At 40.1% G+C, this 16,287-nt stretch overlaps 1 protein-coding gene across 3 annotated transcripts in view; it reads right to left on the bottom strand.

Moving 5' to 3' along the window:
• Window positions 1–625: 625 nt before the first annotated feature.
• Window positions 626–16,287, bottom strand: part of sytl5 (synaptotagmin-like 5) — a 45,870-nt gene continuing 30,208 nt past the window's right edge. The window contains exons 7-18 of one of the 3 annotated variants that reach the window (XM_007555393.2): window positions 15,231–15,339; window positions 15,001–15,130; window positions 13,219–13,319; window positions 12,520–12,615; window positions 10,978–11,043; window positions 9,672–9,850; window positions 9,455–9,557; window positions 9,217–9,378; window positions 9,014–9,122; window positions 5,306–5,444; window positions 3,984–4,192; window positions 626–3,063 (exon numbers count right to left, since the gene is read on the bottom strand). In XM_007555393.2, coding sequence (XP_007555455.1) covers window positions 2,921–3,063; window positions 3,984–4,192; window positions 5,306–5,444; window positions 9,014–9,122; window positions 9,217–9,378; window positions 9,455–9,557; window positions 9,672–9,850; window positions 10,978–11,043; window positions 12,520–12,615; window positions 13,219–13,319; window positions 15,001–15,130; window positions 15,231–15,339 — 1,546 coding nt within the window. In that variant the 3' untranslated portion in view covers window positions 626–2,920. The remainder of the gene's footprint in view (window positions 3,064–3,983; window positions 4,193–5,305; window positions 5,445–9,013; window positions 9,123–9,216; window positions 9,379–9,454; window positions 9,558–9,671; window positions 9,851–10,977; window positions 11,044–12,519; window positions 12,616–13,218; window positions 13,320–15,000; window positions 15,131–15,230; window positions 15,340–16,287) is intronic. The other 2 variants (XM_016673095.1, XM_007555394.2) reach the window with 2 other exon arrangements.

The following is a 16,287-nucleotide window of genomic DNA, read 5'->3' as shown; positions in this document are numbered from 1 at the left end:
TTGGGGCTTTGGGTGGTAGATAAATATGTTAATTTTATATTTATATTTGTAAAAATTCACGTGTCCTTGTACTTCAGCTTTACACTGTGGCAAATATACTTTCAAGATGAAAGAATGACTTTAGAGCGAGAAATGGCTCCTGCTAATTAAGGCAGCGAAGAGGTTCCTGTGCTTTTAAATGGCAAATATTAAATGCATCAAATATCAAACGTGCCACAGATGTAACAACAGATGTAACCACAGATGGGCTTTCTTTATTTTGCCTGCCTCAAGCTCAGAAAAAGGTCGGTATGCTGTTATAGACATTTTTCTGCCCAGGGTGGTTATAGCTAAGGCATCAGCTATCTTCACGTCCTGAGAAATGAATCAGACCTTTTCTTTTTTTTTTGGTTACATGACTAATGCATGATTGTAACCTTTTTATGCATTCATCTTGTGCTGTGATCTGGGGATAAAACTGGAGCTAAATAAGGGAAATAAATGTCACAACAGACTTGTTGGGTTAACGCCTGAAAAACTGTTTCCATTTAACCACCACCTAAAAACACGACAAGCACAAATCAATCAGGTATTTTTTTGTTCTTTATAATACCAGTAATATTCTCCAGAAAGCAATCAAACCATCTTACAGACTATGGAAAGATGCATTTATTTCAAAATATTCTCGAAGCACATTTGGGAGAAAATAAGCTTTTGAGAAGTGAGTTTGATGATCAGAACCAGACACAAGAGAGGATGGTACATGCAGTACATAAATATTTTCCTCTGTTTTGAGACTTTGCATGAGATTCTCTGTCATGCTAAACGGTCAGCACATGAATTTTAGTTATTGTTACTTTGCGTCTGGGAGTTTAGAGCAGACGTTTACAGAGAGAGACCCGGGGAATATAACGAGCATTCCACATGAAATGAAGGTTTTTGTTTTTTTGTTTTTGTTTTTTATATCTGGAAATGTTTCGGTGAACTGCAGAACGCATCGCAGAACGAATGATCACAGTGCCCCGGGCAGCAATGACAAGGTCAGCGTCTGACTATCAGTGGCTCATGATCGGCCCCCACCCCCTCCCTGAGATGATGGCAGCTCACGTCGGTGCTGACTCACTGTGTGACACGCAGACCCGGCTCAGGGTTCCTGAGAACACGCTGCAGATCACACCTTCTCCTCTAGGTGCAAAGTGATGTCAGCATCAGTGCTTTGTGTAGCCTTCTTGTTCCTCTCTACCCTAACGAACACACTGATACAGTGTTATGTAACTTTACAAGAAAAAAAAAAAAAAAAGCTAGTCTAGATTTCCTAATCAGACAGGACTTTGTGCCACATTTTATATATTTGCTTTAAAACCAGAGGGGGGAGGTGGGGGGAAGAAGATAAACTCATTTATAACCCCACTGTTTAATAAACAAGCAGCTGCAATACAATTTATTTAAGAGACATAATACCAATTTACGCCATTGCTAATTCTGCTTACATTATTACTTACTGTATTGGTCTCATTTTGATTATTAAAGAGTGTATACATGGTTTGAAGTCCTGACATAAGAAAACATCAAAATTACTGCAATTACTTTTTAAAACTGATGTTTCCTTCTCGCGATTTAGCTTGCAAATTCTCAAGAATTAGTGGGAAAAATCATTTTTGATTAAGCTTTTGCTTTTAGGGGGGTAACTAGCTTGTCAAGATTTTTGCTCTTTACTTATGACAGTCTTCTGTATTTTTGTTTCTCTCTTACAACCAGGAGCAGCTGGTTAACATCTCAAAATCTCAAATAATACCTGAACTTTATCTAAGAGCTCATGTCAAAGTAAACAGAAGACAGGATTCAAAAGGGCAACCATAGGTGTCCAGGATTTTGTGCACACGATAATTTAAATTTTGAAGAAAAAAAAAAGATACACGTGAAAAGAAATGAGTAAATCAGAAAAGTTGCATTGAGCACTTTGAGAACTGACTGGTTTTATTCCGTTTCCTGGGTAGCTGGAGCTGCTTGTTGTTCTACACTTGGCAATTTTCCCAGCATCTAAATTTTGAACTAATATTTAGCATTTTCTTTACACTGGTATTTTTTAAAATTTATTTTTACTTTCAGGAGAAATTTGTGTCAAGTTAATTCACATCATCAAATGCAACAATAACTACAAAAAAAAAATAAAAATAAAAAATGTCTTCCAAGATATTTTCCAAAAATGTAGCTTAAGAGTTTTTCTGGCTCCAGTTTTCATCAATGCAAGATGTTTATGTTCTTCACAAATCTTACTGGGGTTTTCTACAGTAAGTTCTCTGGTTTCTTCTACTGTCCAGAATGATATTAACCTTAGAAAGGAGGGTGTATGAATATATGTATCATATATCCTCTTGTAAAAGATTTAGCTGCTTTCCCCCTCAGTGTGCATCACCGGCAATGAGATATATACAAGCAACAAGACTTTGTTGCTCATAGAGGGAATGTTTATATATATAAATATATATAGTATTAACCAATGCCTCATCTAAAACACCTTTAATCATTTCGATTAGCTGTTACTACATGCAGGAACGACCCACAGACGAGACGAGGACGGAGGCATTAGGAGGAACCATGTGCTTATCTATAAGTTACACAAAGTTAAATACAACACGGGTTTCCTAAGAACAGCAGCAAACGGCAGCAGTGCTTTGTCAAGACAGATGCTTTGGGAGGAAAGAGGGGCACATGTGGGTGAGAGAGTAAGGCATGACTGGTTGTGGTGGACAGGAGAGGAGATCTGAGCAAGAAAGAAAGAAAGGAAGAAAGCACAAAGAGGAGCGGTTCCAGTTGAGTCACTGCTTGCTTCTTTTCTTGACCGATCGACCTCTCCAGCTCTCTCTCCACAACTTCAGGCCGCTTCCTCCGCTTCTTTCCCTCCCTGTAATTCGCTCCTCCGTTGTGCTGCGGTCTAAGTTCATGTGCTGCACTTGCGCATGGTCGACCGCAGCATCAGAGTGCACTCTTGAGGAACCTCTGGGTTTTCAATCATGCGCTGCCAGACCTGCTGCTCTTCCCCGTACGAGTCCATCCAGTCCACCGCGTTGCCGTAGCTTTTGCCTGCAGGAAAACGAGACAAATATTTGGTTCAGCTTGTTGGAGCATTTAGAGATCCCAGAAGATGTTAATGTGTTCCATTAACTGAAAAACAATATTTACGTTTTTGATGGTTTTGGTTAAATTACATCAGCAGGTATAAAACAAACTATGTCACATGTTTTAAAGTCATGTTTAAAAATCTGCTCCTAGTTTTGATCTAAAATGTCGCATCTAATTCTCAATATAACTTCATTACATTTTACCATCAAAAACCTTTATGTATTTTACTTGGTTTCATGCAGTTTTTAGAAATTGTACTCAAGTACATGTAAGTCAACTTATTTTTAATTGAGTAAAAGTTAGAAGTATCCAAGAAATTACTCCAGTAAGAGTTAAAAAACATGTCAGTGCAACTTTTTTGATTACATGCAAAATGGATTATGGTGGAAAATTAGCACTGAAACACAGCAGTGATGCTTTTCTACATCAGATTTGATTGGAATATAACGGAAAATCCTGGAAGAAACTGGTAAAATACTTTTACCAGGCTTTTGACCCCAAGGAATAGCTTAAATTAAAGCATATTTATGTGGCCCAGTCAAAGCCCAAATCCAACTGATAGTATGTGGCAATTGATGTTCAGAGTTGCTTTCCATCCAGTTTGGCAGCTGAGGCCGTTTCTCAAACATAACCAAAAGCTTGCACAATAACAAAGCTGAATATCTCAAGGGGTTGAAAGGCACATTTCTGAAAAATATCTAAAACTTTCCATCCACATAACAATGTTGTTAATTCATGCTGGTCTACTGAGTCAAATCCCAATAAGATACACTGACGTTTCAGCTTTTAACGTCATAAAAATCCCCAAAAGTTCAAGGAGTATGAATAGTTTAGAATAGAAGCTAACAAGCAGATTATCAGCTGGTATTTTCCTCTCCTACCTGTCCCCGCTCCCAGCCTGACTCCTCCTAGGAAAACATTGCTGGACAAAGCCTCTTTGTCCCACACGGTCAGCTCCAGGCAGATGTTGTTGAGGTCTCCGTCCTGCAGGCCGCAGTAGGTGAAGGTGTGGTTCCACTGCGGGTTCACGGTGCGCCGCTCCACCGCCGTCTTGTGCTTGGTTGACTTGTTGTTGTCTGGGAGGAGGTACCTGTGGGAGAAAGTTTACAGCTTCTCGTTACTCTGCTGGGCTGCACGCACAGCTGAACACGGACCGGAGCGTCTCTGTTATGCGATTCTTAACATTTGCTATCACAAAGTGAGTCAGTGAACAGAAAGTAAAAGATTACTTGAGGCAAAAATATTGTCTGTAGCAGCAAGTAAGCAAAAAGCAAGAATCAAAAGATGGGGAAAAAAAATGAAGTGACAAAGTCTTAAAACATTAAATGGTTTGAAGAAAAACATACAAAAAGTTAATTGAATAATTGAATATCAAAAAAACACAAAAAACTTAGAATGATTTCTCCTTAATGTTTCTTTAAATGTCTTTTATTATTCCCAATAAGTAACTAATCTCAAGGCAACCACAAAAACCATATTGACCCAGACGATTAACCATAGAAGAAAAAAGAAAAAGGACTAAATACAAGAAATACAAACTCTTAACAAAAAAGATAAAAACAGTAGTGAAATTATAAGATATGCCACACAAATACATTAAAGGAAAAAAGAAAAAAGAAGCAAGGGGAAGTAAAAACGCTTTATAAAAAGATTTTTACAAAATACATTGATTGAAAAACACCCATAAAGAATGCAAATACATTTTTAATGTTGTTATTTACAACACAATACTGATGGAGGTTACTGATTAATCAGAGTAGTAAAGGTACATTTAACATATTTTTTTTTTTTTTTTGCAACTTGAACATATTTACCAGGTTGGCAATTTAGTAAAAATTTTACTGGATGGTGTTTTTTTTTTTATTTATTTATTTATTTTTTTACAATAAATACTTGTTCATATAAAGAGTGTAAAAGTCTTATTTTTCAGAAAACCTGAATCTCTCCTGTTAGATAATAAAGTAAAGAACAGAGTCTGGAAACTCAATGATTTTTCCATCCTTATCCAGATTTTTAGTAATAAAATCCAATTCCACACTTTCCAAGCTACTTTTCCACAGGAATCCTGCATATATTAAGATTTTGTCTTGACAAATTTCATAATTATGCATCCATTATGCAGAACAAATGTCAACACCCTTATGTGTCTGATCGTAATGTGTCCCCTCAAACATCCCAAGCTGCGTCCTGAATCTCATCTCACCCTTTGACAAACGGATCCGAAGTGCCTCCAGACTTGACCGCTGTTAGATTTTTGGCCCCTTTGACCAGCAGCTCGACCATGCCCCCTTTAGGCAGCGTGAAGCTGCTCGTCTTCTTGCCTTTCAGGAAGCTCTTCTTCACTGCAAACCCACGAGAAGACGCAGACAAAAGCGGAAGAAAACAGATTTGTCAGCACACACGACTTCAGCGCCGTACTTCAGAGACTACTGGGAATAAAAAAAGCTGCATGTTTGAAGGATTTGATCTCAGATGTGAGGGAGTTCTGTTTTTAGCTGCTGACAACTCAAAAAAAAATGAGTCATAAATAAATAAAAACCTTACAAGAAGAAATGTGTTTGACAACTCTCGGAGGGCTCAACATTTCTACACCTGAAAACAAAGAACACAAACTAAAAGACACACTCACACACATTGATCACTCTGGCTGATAATTTAACTGTCTGTAAACGCAAGGATTAAAAGCTTTACAGGTCCCAGGAGAAATGAAAACGGTGTAGAGTATTACTCAGGAGTTCTGCACTTTACAGTAAACAGAAAATGTGACATTTAATGGGGTCTAATATTTCAGAGTCTTTATAAAGAAAGTCGGCGTCTGGGTGACCGATGACCCTTGAACCTTTCCATATTAATCAGAGCTGTGAGTGTGACGGCTGTCTGGATGAATAAGTCAAAGGAAGAGTGCGGCAGACGGCATCCAGAGGTGTGAGGGGTAAAACAATACCCCCATTATTAAGAGTGGACTGGGCAGCAAGCTGCCAGCGAGCATTTCAGACATAAAAGTCTGAATATAAACCTGATTGAGTTTAAGAAGTAGAAATGTTGTCATTTGTCTCTGGGAAAGAAAAAAAAATTGACTGTAAGTGCTTCTGTTCAGGTTGACAGATACCAATTTATACCTAATATTTTCCCCCACTGATTGTGATCTAAACCATTCAGTTAGTATCTGAATCTTAAAATACATAAAGAGATTATGTTGAACGTACAGTACTAGTATGAGCATGAATTTATTCTTTTATGACTCAATAACTTTTAAGAACTAGAAATGGTTTGAAATAAAAAAAAAAAAGAGCAACATGTATACATATACGAACTCAATGCACTAAAGTTTAAATAAATGCTCTGTAGCCACCAATAAGGATCTAAAATAATTCTGTGTGGATATCTGAAAACTCTTCCATGCTTAATTTAAATTGCTTAGATGCCTGGTGTGAATCTTCGATTTGTAAAAGGTCTGAGGTCGGGGATTTGGACTGAGAAGGTTACTGGCAGCCTGTTCCATCCTGTTAGAGATTTCTGTATTGATGGAGGAGAAACGTGTGTGATTCAACAGAACAATTTGATCAATCTGACCCAAACTTCCCCCCCTTGAGATGAAAAAACAAACAAACAAACAAAAAAAAACTGTTTGTAGTAATCAAGACACCATCAAGGCTGAAGTCTGTCATAAAATTGACAGAACGGGTCTTCCAACAAGACAATAATATAAAAAAAAACACACCTCAAAGCTGGTTTGGACAAGATGAAGCATGTCTTCCTAAAGCCCCAGCCTCCAAACTACTGGAATTGTATTTTCAGTAGTTTGCTTTATTTTGAGCTCCACAATTTCTGAAATGTGGTCAGATATCCATAAAGAATTTTGCCAGAAGCCCATTTATGTTGACTAAAAGCAAATAATCACGCTGCAATTTATTTATTTTTTCTGAGCCAGTATGTGTCATTTTGACCAGTGTGAACTAAAGAAAGTCCATAGTTTAGAAAATGATTAAAGTTGGTGTGTTAGCTTTCTGCCCTGGAAGAGGAAACGCTCAAATATGTCTTTATGCGCGCAAAACGACATCACCTGGATGTAAACTTTTCATGGTCAGTTTCAGTCATGTAGGACTTCCTGTTAATGGATAAAATGTGCCAAACCTGAACCTAAACTATTTGAACAAGGCAGGATATTCATTGCACAGTTTTCATTACATTTCGTTTTGAATCATATCTAGAAGCAGGGCGGTGACATTTCCCAGGGAAAGAAACCAACAAACAAATCCCCAGCTGTAAAAAAAAAAAAAAAAAAAAAAAAAAAAAAAACTTTCATCAGCACAGGCAGCTGAAGATTACACTAAAATTATATTTTTAAATGCAGCAGGTGGCGGGTGAGGATTCAGCTGTGTCTTAATTTACTGCAGGAAGGTTTAAAGAACCCTGTGCCACAAGGTCACGGTCTGAAAGCCTTCCTAAAACAATTACAGCTTCTCACTTTCACCTTTCAGATTAATTTCTGGTTAGCTGCAGCTGCAAAGTTGTATTACTGTATAACTTTATTTATTAGTTCCATCCTGATAAATTACAGTTTTGCATGAGGCTTTGAAGGGGAGCAATCCATAAAAAGCAAGGGTAAAGTGATGGTTGGAGCGTATATTTAGGCTTAAATCAGTGTTTGCATGTGTGTGTGTGTGTGTGCGTGTGTGTGTATCCGGCTTCAGCATCTGTTTATTGAAATGGATTAGAGTTTGTCCAGGCTAATGCTTGTTCAGACGGTGCTGATTGCAGTCAGCTGCAGGTAAAACGCAGAAAATACCTAAGTGCCTCATTTACATTCAGTTCAAAAATGATGCTAATCAGAAAAAAAAAGCCCATTGGACTGCAAGTGTGAAAACCTTTTTTTGAGTTGAGTTTTGTCCTTTCTGTTTTACAAATAATTAACATTTTCACATCCAACTTGCTAAAAGAGCCATCAAGATGCTGGAAGATAAGGAACAGAAAATAATCTCCAATGTCTTTGCCCGGCTCTGCAGCAATTGGTGATGAGATGAGAGCGAGAAAAGGCAACTTTTTAATAGCGACTTGTTGGGTCAGTTGGAACCGAGTGTTTAATTATAGCTGGGTTAGGAGAAAACTGCATTCATGCTTGTTAAAAATGATCGGCTGGCTGGCGGATTACTCATTATTACAAGCTCCTGCTGCGCTGCCAAACAGCGTTCTCACCCTCAGAGCTTCTTTTTATAGATCAGCAAAAGAAATACTAATAATAACTTCCAGAAAAACTAACTTTAGAAAGCGGCTACCTGTTTCAAACTAACAATAATTTAAATCCCAGCCTGTTATAAGTTTTGCAATTCTGGTCAAAAGTTCACATGAACTCGTCATGGGTGTGATTGTCATATTACTTTCTTATCGATTTATTTTACTACTTTTGTCCGAGGAGAAAAGCTGCAGAAGTTTGAGCGACTATTATAGATTTTGCTCCAATCCACAATCAAAACTATAAACATTGACTAAAAGCAGGATGGCAGGATGTCACTTTGCAAATGGCATCGCATGTTTCTTATTAATATTTAACAAGTTTGTGATGTAAACCTGACTAGATTTGATCAGTCATCTCGGGAGAGCATGGAGTTTATTGGTGCAGACCTGGATTTAGAGCAAATTGTCCAAAAGCTTAACGCCAGTCTGCCAAACAGTTAAATCGTTTTGTCTGACCACAACATATTTTCTCAGAAGGAATTTAGTGTGTCCAGATGTGCAGCTGTACGTTTCAGCTGATCTTGAGACGCCAGTTTTGGAGCACAATTTTACATTGTGATGACCTTAAAGTCATCTAATTGTGGTTATGATGGGTTCAGATTTTGACAATAATTTGTTTCTTAACATCCAAACACACTTCCTGTCACCTGTGAGTTCAGCTCGGTGTTAAACATACCTTGAACCTGGTCCAGAGGCAGTGTGAGGTTTTTCTCTGCAGGAATGTACTTGAGCACGACAGTCAGCTCTCCTTTGTAGTGCATGGTGGAGTCAGTGCTGCTCTCTACCTGCAAACACACATGCGCAAAATAATCCTGAAGCATCTGAAGCTGCTTCGAAGGAAGATCGCATACGACACGGTGTACTGGCGCCGGCTCCTACCCTGGGCTGCAGAGAGTACCATTCCTCTATCTGAGAGTCGAACTCCCAGGAGTCAAAGGTCAGCTCCACTTCTCCCAGGAAGCTGTTGTAGCCAAAGCGGTCGTGGTGCCACACAGACACCTGCAGGGTTCGAGTCTCCAGCTGCGAGTGGCTGATCACGTACTGAAAAACAGAGGGGAACAACGGCTTGTTGAGATCTGTTGTTCAGACTCGTCAGGGATGATTTTCTGTGACTGACTCTCAGGTTCTCATTGAAAACGGGGTTGATGGTGTTGGGTCTGATGCTCGTCTTCCTCTTGCTCTGGCGGGACGTGTCAGGAAGCAGGTAGGTCTTCACGTACCTGCCAAAACAAAGTCGTTCGTCTTTTTTTTTTTCCACATTTACCACACTGACATGACTCTATGGGGACCAAATTATCATCAATTGTCATCAGGAAACCTCAGAGCGCTCTTACGCGTCTGTGCGCTGCCTCCTGTCGTCTCCCGTTGCCAGGTTGTAACACTTTTTCACCAGAACGTTGAGGGCGCCTGTTTTGTAGCTGTAGCTGATGTTGAGGAGAATCTCGCCGCTCACCCTGGCGTTTCCGTAGTCGCCCGTCTCGCTGTACATGCTCATCATGCTGTTGAGGCTGCTCTGTGACGCCAACACGACAGAGAAGACATGAGACGAGGGAGAGGAGGAGCCGCGGGCCCAGCTTTTTTGTAATTACTCGTCACCTCAGCTAATAGCGAATTATAGCGCAAAAATGAGACGTTCTCTGTGTTTATCAGAACTACAAAATGTAATAAACTGTAGTAAACAAAATCTTTTTTTGATAGGAAGATGAAGAAATGTGTAAGAAAAGGTCAAATAAAACGGAGGTTTATTTCAGCTAAATAAAAATCCCGCAGAGCCACAAATGTTAAATCACCTTTTGAAAGAAAAAAAAAAGAAAAATCGTTTTTGATACATTTTTCTTTCATAATGTCAGGATTTACGAAACGTTTCATTGATCATTTCACCTCTTTGTCATTTTGCAGTTTTTTCCATTTGTTGTCTATGGTTGTAATGTGTTGCATTCATTTGACAATCTGAAACAATTAAGTGCAAAAAGTAGAACAATCTGAAGGGGAGCAGATTCTTTTCCACACCACTATTTAACCAGATGCATGCAGATATTAGAAAACAGACAGAAACAAAAATACCAAACCATGATGGAGCTACGTAAAAGCAATGTGAACAGTTAAAGCTGCAGCAGTGTGGCATTTTAATAGAAAGCTTGCGCTCAGCCGTGCTGACTGAGTTTTACCCATTTGAAACCAAAGGAACAAACCTAATTGTGTCTCTTGCTCAATACATACCTGCAAACTTCATTTCTCTATGAAGAAAAGAGTCCCAACCACAACGGCAACAGCAGGTAATTAACTCTGGAGTAAGACTGACTGCTGGTAAACAGGAGGAGATAAACCCGTCTGAACCCAGCTGGAGTTAATCCATGCTGTCTTCTCACAAAAAAGGGAAGTTTGCTTCACGCATTTCCTCCAGCTACCGACTGTGATGAAGACGACTTTTTTTTTCTTTTTTTTTTCTATTGTGGGGAGTTAGGGAAACAATAGAGACAAATATTAGCACAAACGTCCACTGAGCCAGGCAGGTGTATGCAGGACAGGTTTTTATATATTACTGAGCGATGGGTAGCAATATTTATGTTACGGCACTGCTGCATCTTTAATGTAGCAGGAAAACAGCAGCATGCAGAACCGTGAAACACGGAGACTCACGGTCTCAGCGTCCGAGTCGGGGATGTTTAGGTACCCCCACCTTCTTTCTGTGCCGGGAGTGGAGGACTGGATTCAGAACGAGCAGGGAGGAGAGGGGAAGAGAGGCAGAGGGAAGGTTGTTGAAGGAATAGGCAGAAAATGCAGCAAGACTGACACCAGAAAACCCCCATTGTGCACACACCGTTACCGTGGTGATTATCAGATAAAACCTCAGAGATTAAGAGTGGTTGGAAATCAGCAAAGATGGCCAGCGCAAACAAGCAGCAAGATAAGAAAAGTGGAGAAATGTTTCTGTTCTCACTGAACCAAAGAGAAGTCAGAGGGATAAGAAGTGCAGAGCAAAATGTAGGTTGTTTTTTTTTTTTTACATTGTATGCACATACATGTCAATGAATCAGAATATTATAGAAAACGTTAATTATTTAAGTAATTCTGGCTGTAGCTGCACCGCTTTATGGCTGATAAAACATTAAGAATTTAACATATTTGCATTTTTAATACAGAAACCTCATCCCACTGAGAAGTACTGTATGTACTCAGCACTTGATCAAGGCCGATTTTGCATGATTTACTGTGTCGAGGCAGTGTCGCATTGAGGTGATCAGCCTCAGGATGTATTAAAGTCCCAGAGGCGTGAATCCATATTAAAGACAATGTATGTAAAGAACCAATAGACAATAAAAATGGTAACACTTTATTTGAAGGGGCGTGCATAAGACTGACATGACACTGTCATGAACATAAAGAAGTCTTTATGAATGTTTAAGACTGTTGTCATGAAATGTCCTTCAGTAAATAATGACACTTTAATGCAAAGTTAAGTCTTTTAATTGACTTTTAATGTAAGTTTTAATGCAACTGCATACAAATGTAGTTATTTACCAAACAATGCTAAGTTGACACTTTTAAAACGTTTAATGCGTTTTTGCATTAAAAGTGTCATTATTTACCAAAAGACACTTCATGACACCAGTAAACATCCATGAAGACTTATTCATGTTCATAACAGGTGTTATGTCACGTTTATGACCGTGTAATATTAGTCTTATGTACACCCCTTCAAATAAAGTGTTACCCCCCCAAACATTAAAAGCATCAGCTGAACATGATGCATCTATTAATTGACATATTTGAACCTCTGAGCATCTGGACCAATAAATCCTGTCGAAACAGGACATTCCTTTTGGCCTAACATTTCTACATTTTCCACAAATAAGACGGCAGACGTCTCTCGGTTTCCCGCGCGAAAGCATGTTTTTGCCGCGCAAGTTCCTCTGACGACACAAAGCAGGAACTCTCCAGCATCTCACACTGCAACTGCGTCATGCTAGTTTGCTTAAACGCAGCAGGTTTGTGAGCATGGGAGGTTTTCTTGACACGGCTCATCCCGTGTTAGCACAGTCAACACAGAGAAAGCATGAATGCCTTGCCCTGAGGGCTTGTGTGCACAAGGACCAGAGCCGCGTCCGAGTGGCAGGGCAGCATGTAGGACTTCCCAGAGGATGTGTGTCTTTGTTTGGGATTGCTTTAACTCGGTGTTACCGTTGATGCGGCGTTGCTAAGGCGTCCGCCCCTGCTCAGGCTGTGTGCCGACATCAGGGCGTCGATGTCTTCCTCTGCGTCCTCGTCGGAAAACTCCTGCAAGAGAGGGCGATCGGATGAGCGTGACATCTGGAAGATCTGATCCGAACATCGCTGAGTGGGCGGACGGAGCCGGGCCCGGCCTAAGTAAATTCAATCAGTCGAATCCGGACTCGGCGTAGTAATCTGGTTTTCACGTGCTTGAAAACCACGGCGTCACTGCTTTTACAGTAAACTCGAGAGAATGACCGGAAGAGTGGGCAAAGGAAGGCGTAATCAGTGAGCGTTTCTCCGAACTGCTTCAAATGCAAATCGGCGAAGACGAAACAAAGCGGCGCCACACGCTGACCGCCTTCGTCGTCAGTCGCCATTTGCAAACTACCTATTCTGTTTAGATGCTCTTTGAAGTGAGCTCTGATGTGAAATTAGCATTCAAGCCCACAGCTGACGGATCCCGGTGAGTTCATCGGCCCACGCATCCCAAAGTTTGACGCGGTTACACAATAAAGTGCGTCGCAGGTGAGGATTTGAGGGAGGTTAGGACTGAATATTCCTTATCTGTTAACTTCAGAGTCAGATGAATCAGAGTGTTTGGGGTGAATTTGTTGGGAAAAGTGTGATCACTGAGCAGAAAGGATGAGACGAAGCGACCGCGCTCACCGCTTCGTTGAGCCCGGGGACGGAGCGGCTTCTGAGGCTGAGGCCATCGTCGCTGTGCTCGGAGCCCGGAGCTGACAGGTCCATCTCTGAGCGGCTGTGATCTGGTGCAGGGAGGGAGGGCAGAGGGATGGATGAAGAGGCAGCAGTCCAAGTTTAGTAGGTCAAAAGATGAAAAAAATAAAAAATAATAATAATTCAAGCAAAAATTAAAAAGTGTTTCAAATGTAAGGGTCTTTAACTAACAAACATTTAATCTGATGATGTGGGACTTTTTTTTCTTATCGATTCTCATAATTTTGGCAGCATATTTCCTCTGGTTTGGAGAGATGCTACGGTCCTTTTAAACCTTTTTAGATTTGAAAACAAACTAAAAGGCTTTTTGAAGACGAGTGACAGAATAACTCTGCAGCATGAGTTCCAAAATTTATAAAAAAACCCCTAAAAAATATAACTTAACGGGGGCAAATACTTATGTAAACACTTTTTAAAAATAAATATTTTTATTTAATTGTCATTATTTTCGCAGAAATCAGTTTCACATTGACATACAAGGAGTTTTCTTTTTTTTGCAATTTTTTTGTCCAAATTACATTGCTCATTGATTTGTAAAAGCAATAATCTCTCGACTGCAAATCTTCCCTTTCTCTCTTTCAGTTGTTTCTTCACTTTTTAGCACCTTTGAGGTCGTCGTCGTTGTTGATTATTACCTCAAACCTTAAAGCATGACGCTGATAATTAAATCCCAACAAACTGTAAAATGCCTCACTAAATCAGACACTTAATGTGAGTAACAGGCTTAGTTACATTTGATTTTACGGTCTTTGGCTTCAATGAGGCTTAAACAATAGATTAAATAGACTTGATGTTAATTATTGAGCTTCAGAGCCACATGGGATATTTCCTGATCTTTGCAGGGAGCTGCTGCTGTTTTCCTGCCTTGTAGTTTTTTTTAGTTGCTAAGCTAATTGCCCTCAGGCACTAACTCAATACTTAAAAAAAAACAAAACAAAATCAAAATTGATTTCCTCTCAGTCTAGTTGTTTTCTTCCTCTTGAAACTACTGAATTATTCCTCTGTACATGTCAGAAAAGGGAAACTAGAATTTAAAATTATAAGAGATCAAAAACTTTGACCCAAGCCGCTTCCTGCTGAAACAAAGCGGAGGATCAGACGACTCCTGCAGAGGGACCAAAATCATTGCTAATCACATAGCCTGCTAATTAAATCAAACAAAGGAGCTGTGATCTGAAAATAGTAAAGGAGAGAACACCCTCCGCCCCGACGGTTCTGCATAAACCGCCTGACATCTGTGGCCACGACTGGAGATCTTCGTTAAAAACTAACGGCACTAATCAAAGCCATCCTAAAGCCTTCACACGCTCCAGCAAGAAGCTGAGACAACGGCTCTGACATCGAAAGAGACAAAGAAGAAGAGATTATACTTAAAAGAACACAAGAGCAGCAGCTAGAGATGAAGGAGCCGAAGTTAATGGTGTAATTTGCGGAGACGTGACTTCTGCTCTCAGCAGAGGGACTAATTTTATCCTTCCTGAGACACTGAACACGCCGAGTCGTCTCTCTCTCTCTCTCTCTCTCTCTGAGGTGAACTTAGACAGCCTAGCGTCACCTCTGAAGTGATCTGCTGCTTCTAGCACTTCAGGAGGCTGCGAGCCGCTTATCAAAATGTTTGCGTGCGAGTTGTGCTTGTGGGAGCTGCGAGACGGCAGCAGGAGTCGTGCTGCTTGGAGGTGGGGTGCAGACAAGACGGGTCCGTGTTGCTACCTGACGACACAGACGCGCAGGAAACGGAGATGGTCGGCGCGCCCGAGTTTGCGAGGTGAAGTCCCGTCCCTTCCTTCTCGGGCAGACCCTCGCTGGAGCGCACACTGGCGACGCTCTCCGCTCCGTCGGGCTGCGTTCAAAAAACAAAACGCACAAGCTGCTGGAATAAACGCCAACCTTGGACACTTTATTTGGCGCCGAGTGTCTGTTCGGGTGCTACTGTCGCTGACCCTGACCCTCCTGTTGTTGCTGGGGTTGGGCGATTTATCTGGAGTTTGGGAACGGAGATTGTTGGGGACCGTGGGCAAACCCGAGGACTCCAACGCCACCGCAGCGCTCCTGAAAAGGAGACACGAACCCGTTAAACATCTAACATGGTGACGGGCTCACATGCAGCTCTGGTCATCCTGAGCATGAGTGCAATTTAATTTTGAGTTTATTTGGTGGAGATGTCAGATGCACAGATTTTAAACTTGGACCTTCTTTAAGCTGTTTATGCTTAAATATCTGAATACGCTCCCATTAGCAACTAAATATATCCTCTTGAGCTAGCTGCAAATAAACCACACACATTTTATAGCAATCAACAAGCTTCAGTTTTAATTATGTCTGAATATTTAAACACTTCTCAGAACTGAAGTTTGTGTAAAAAGGCTGAATTTCAGGCACTGACCTGACATTTAACCTGATTTATTTAGTTGTGTTTCCTTCTTTCGCATCATGATGGCGACTCCCACACTAACATCAATACATGTGGATATAACAGCCTACAAAACATTGCAACATTGGACCCATTGCAATGCAAATAACGAATAAATAAATCAGACTAACATTAAGCTCTTGGAATGACTTCAGCCTAAAACCTACTGAAAATTTATGGAATAAACTCAGTGGGACAGGAGACCATTTGATTTAAATCAATGTTTTCTGTGAAGTTTATTCTATAAACAACGGCATTAAAAAAATATTTAAAACGTACAAAATATTCTAGAGTTAATCCAAATATCAACTGTAGTAAGTGCAAACAGGAAATGTCTGGCATTTACACACAAGAAGGAAGTGAAATAATCCTAAAATGTAAATATTTTATAGGCTTTTAAACTATTATTTATGTCCAACAACCTTTTTAAAGACATGTGATGCTAGCTGGATGTCTAAATTAATCTTAGCAGATAATTTAACTTCATAAGTCGGGTATTTCATTCCACCTCCTAATAAACTCATAAAAACTAACAAACCAGCAAACAAATGGTTCAAGTAAATCATTTTAGATCCAAAGTCAATAAG

The sequence above is a fragment of the Poecilia formosa genome, unplaced genomic scaffold, assembly GCF_000485575.1.
Source record: "Poecilia formosa unplaced genomic scaffold, Poecilia_formosa-5.1.2 Scaffold70, whole genome shotgun sequence".
Classification (NCBI taxonomy): Eukaryota; Metazoa; Chordata; class Actinopteri; order Cyprinodontiformes; family Poeciliidae; genus Poecilia; species Poecilia formosa.
This window is presented reverse-complemented; position numbering and strand designations above follow the sequence as displayed.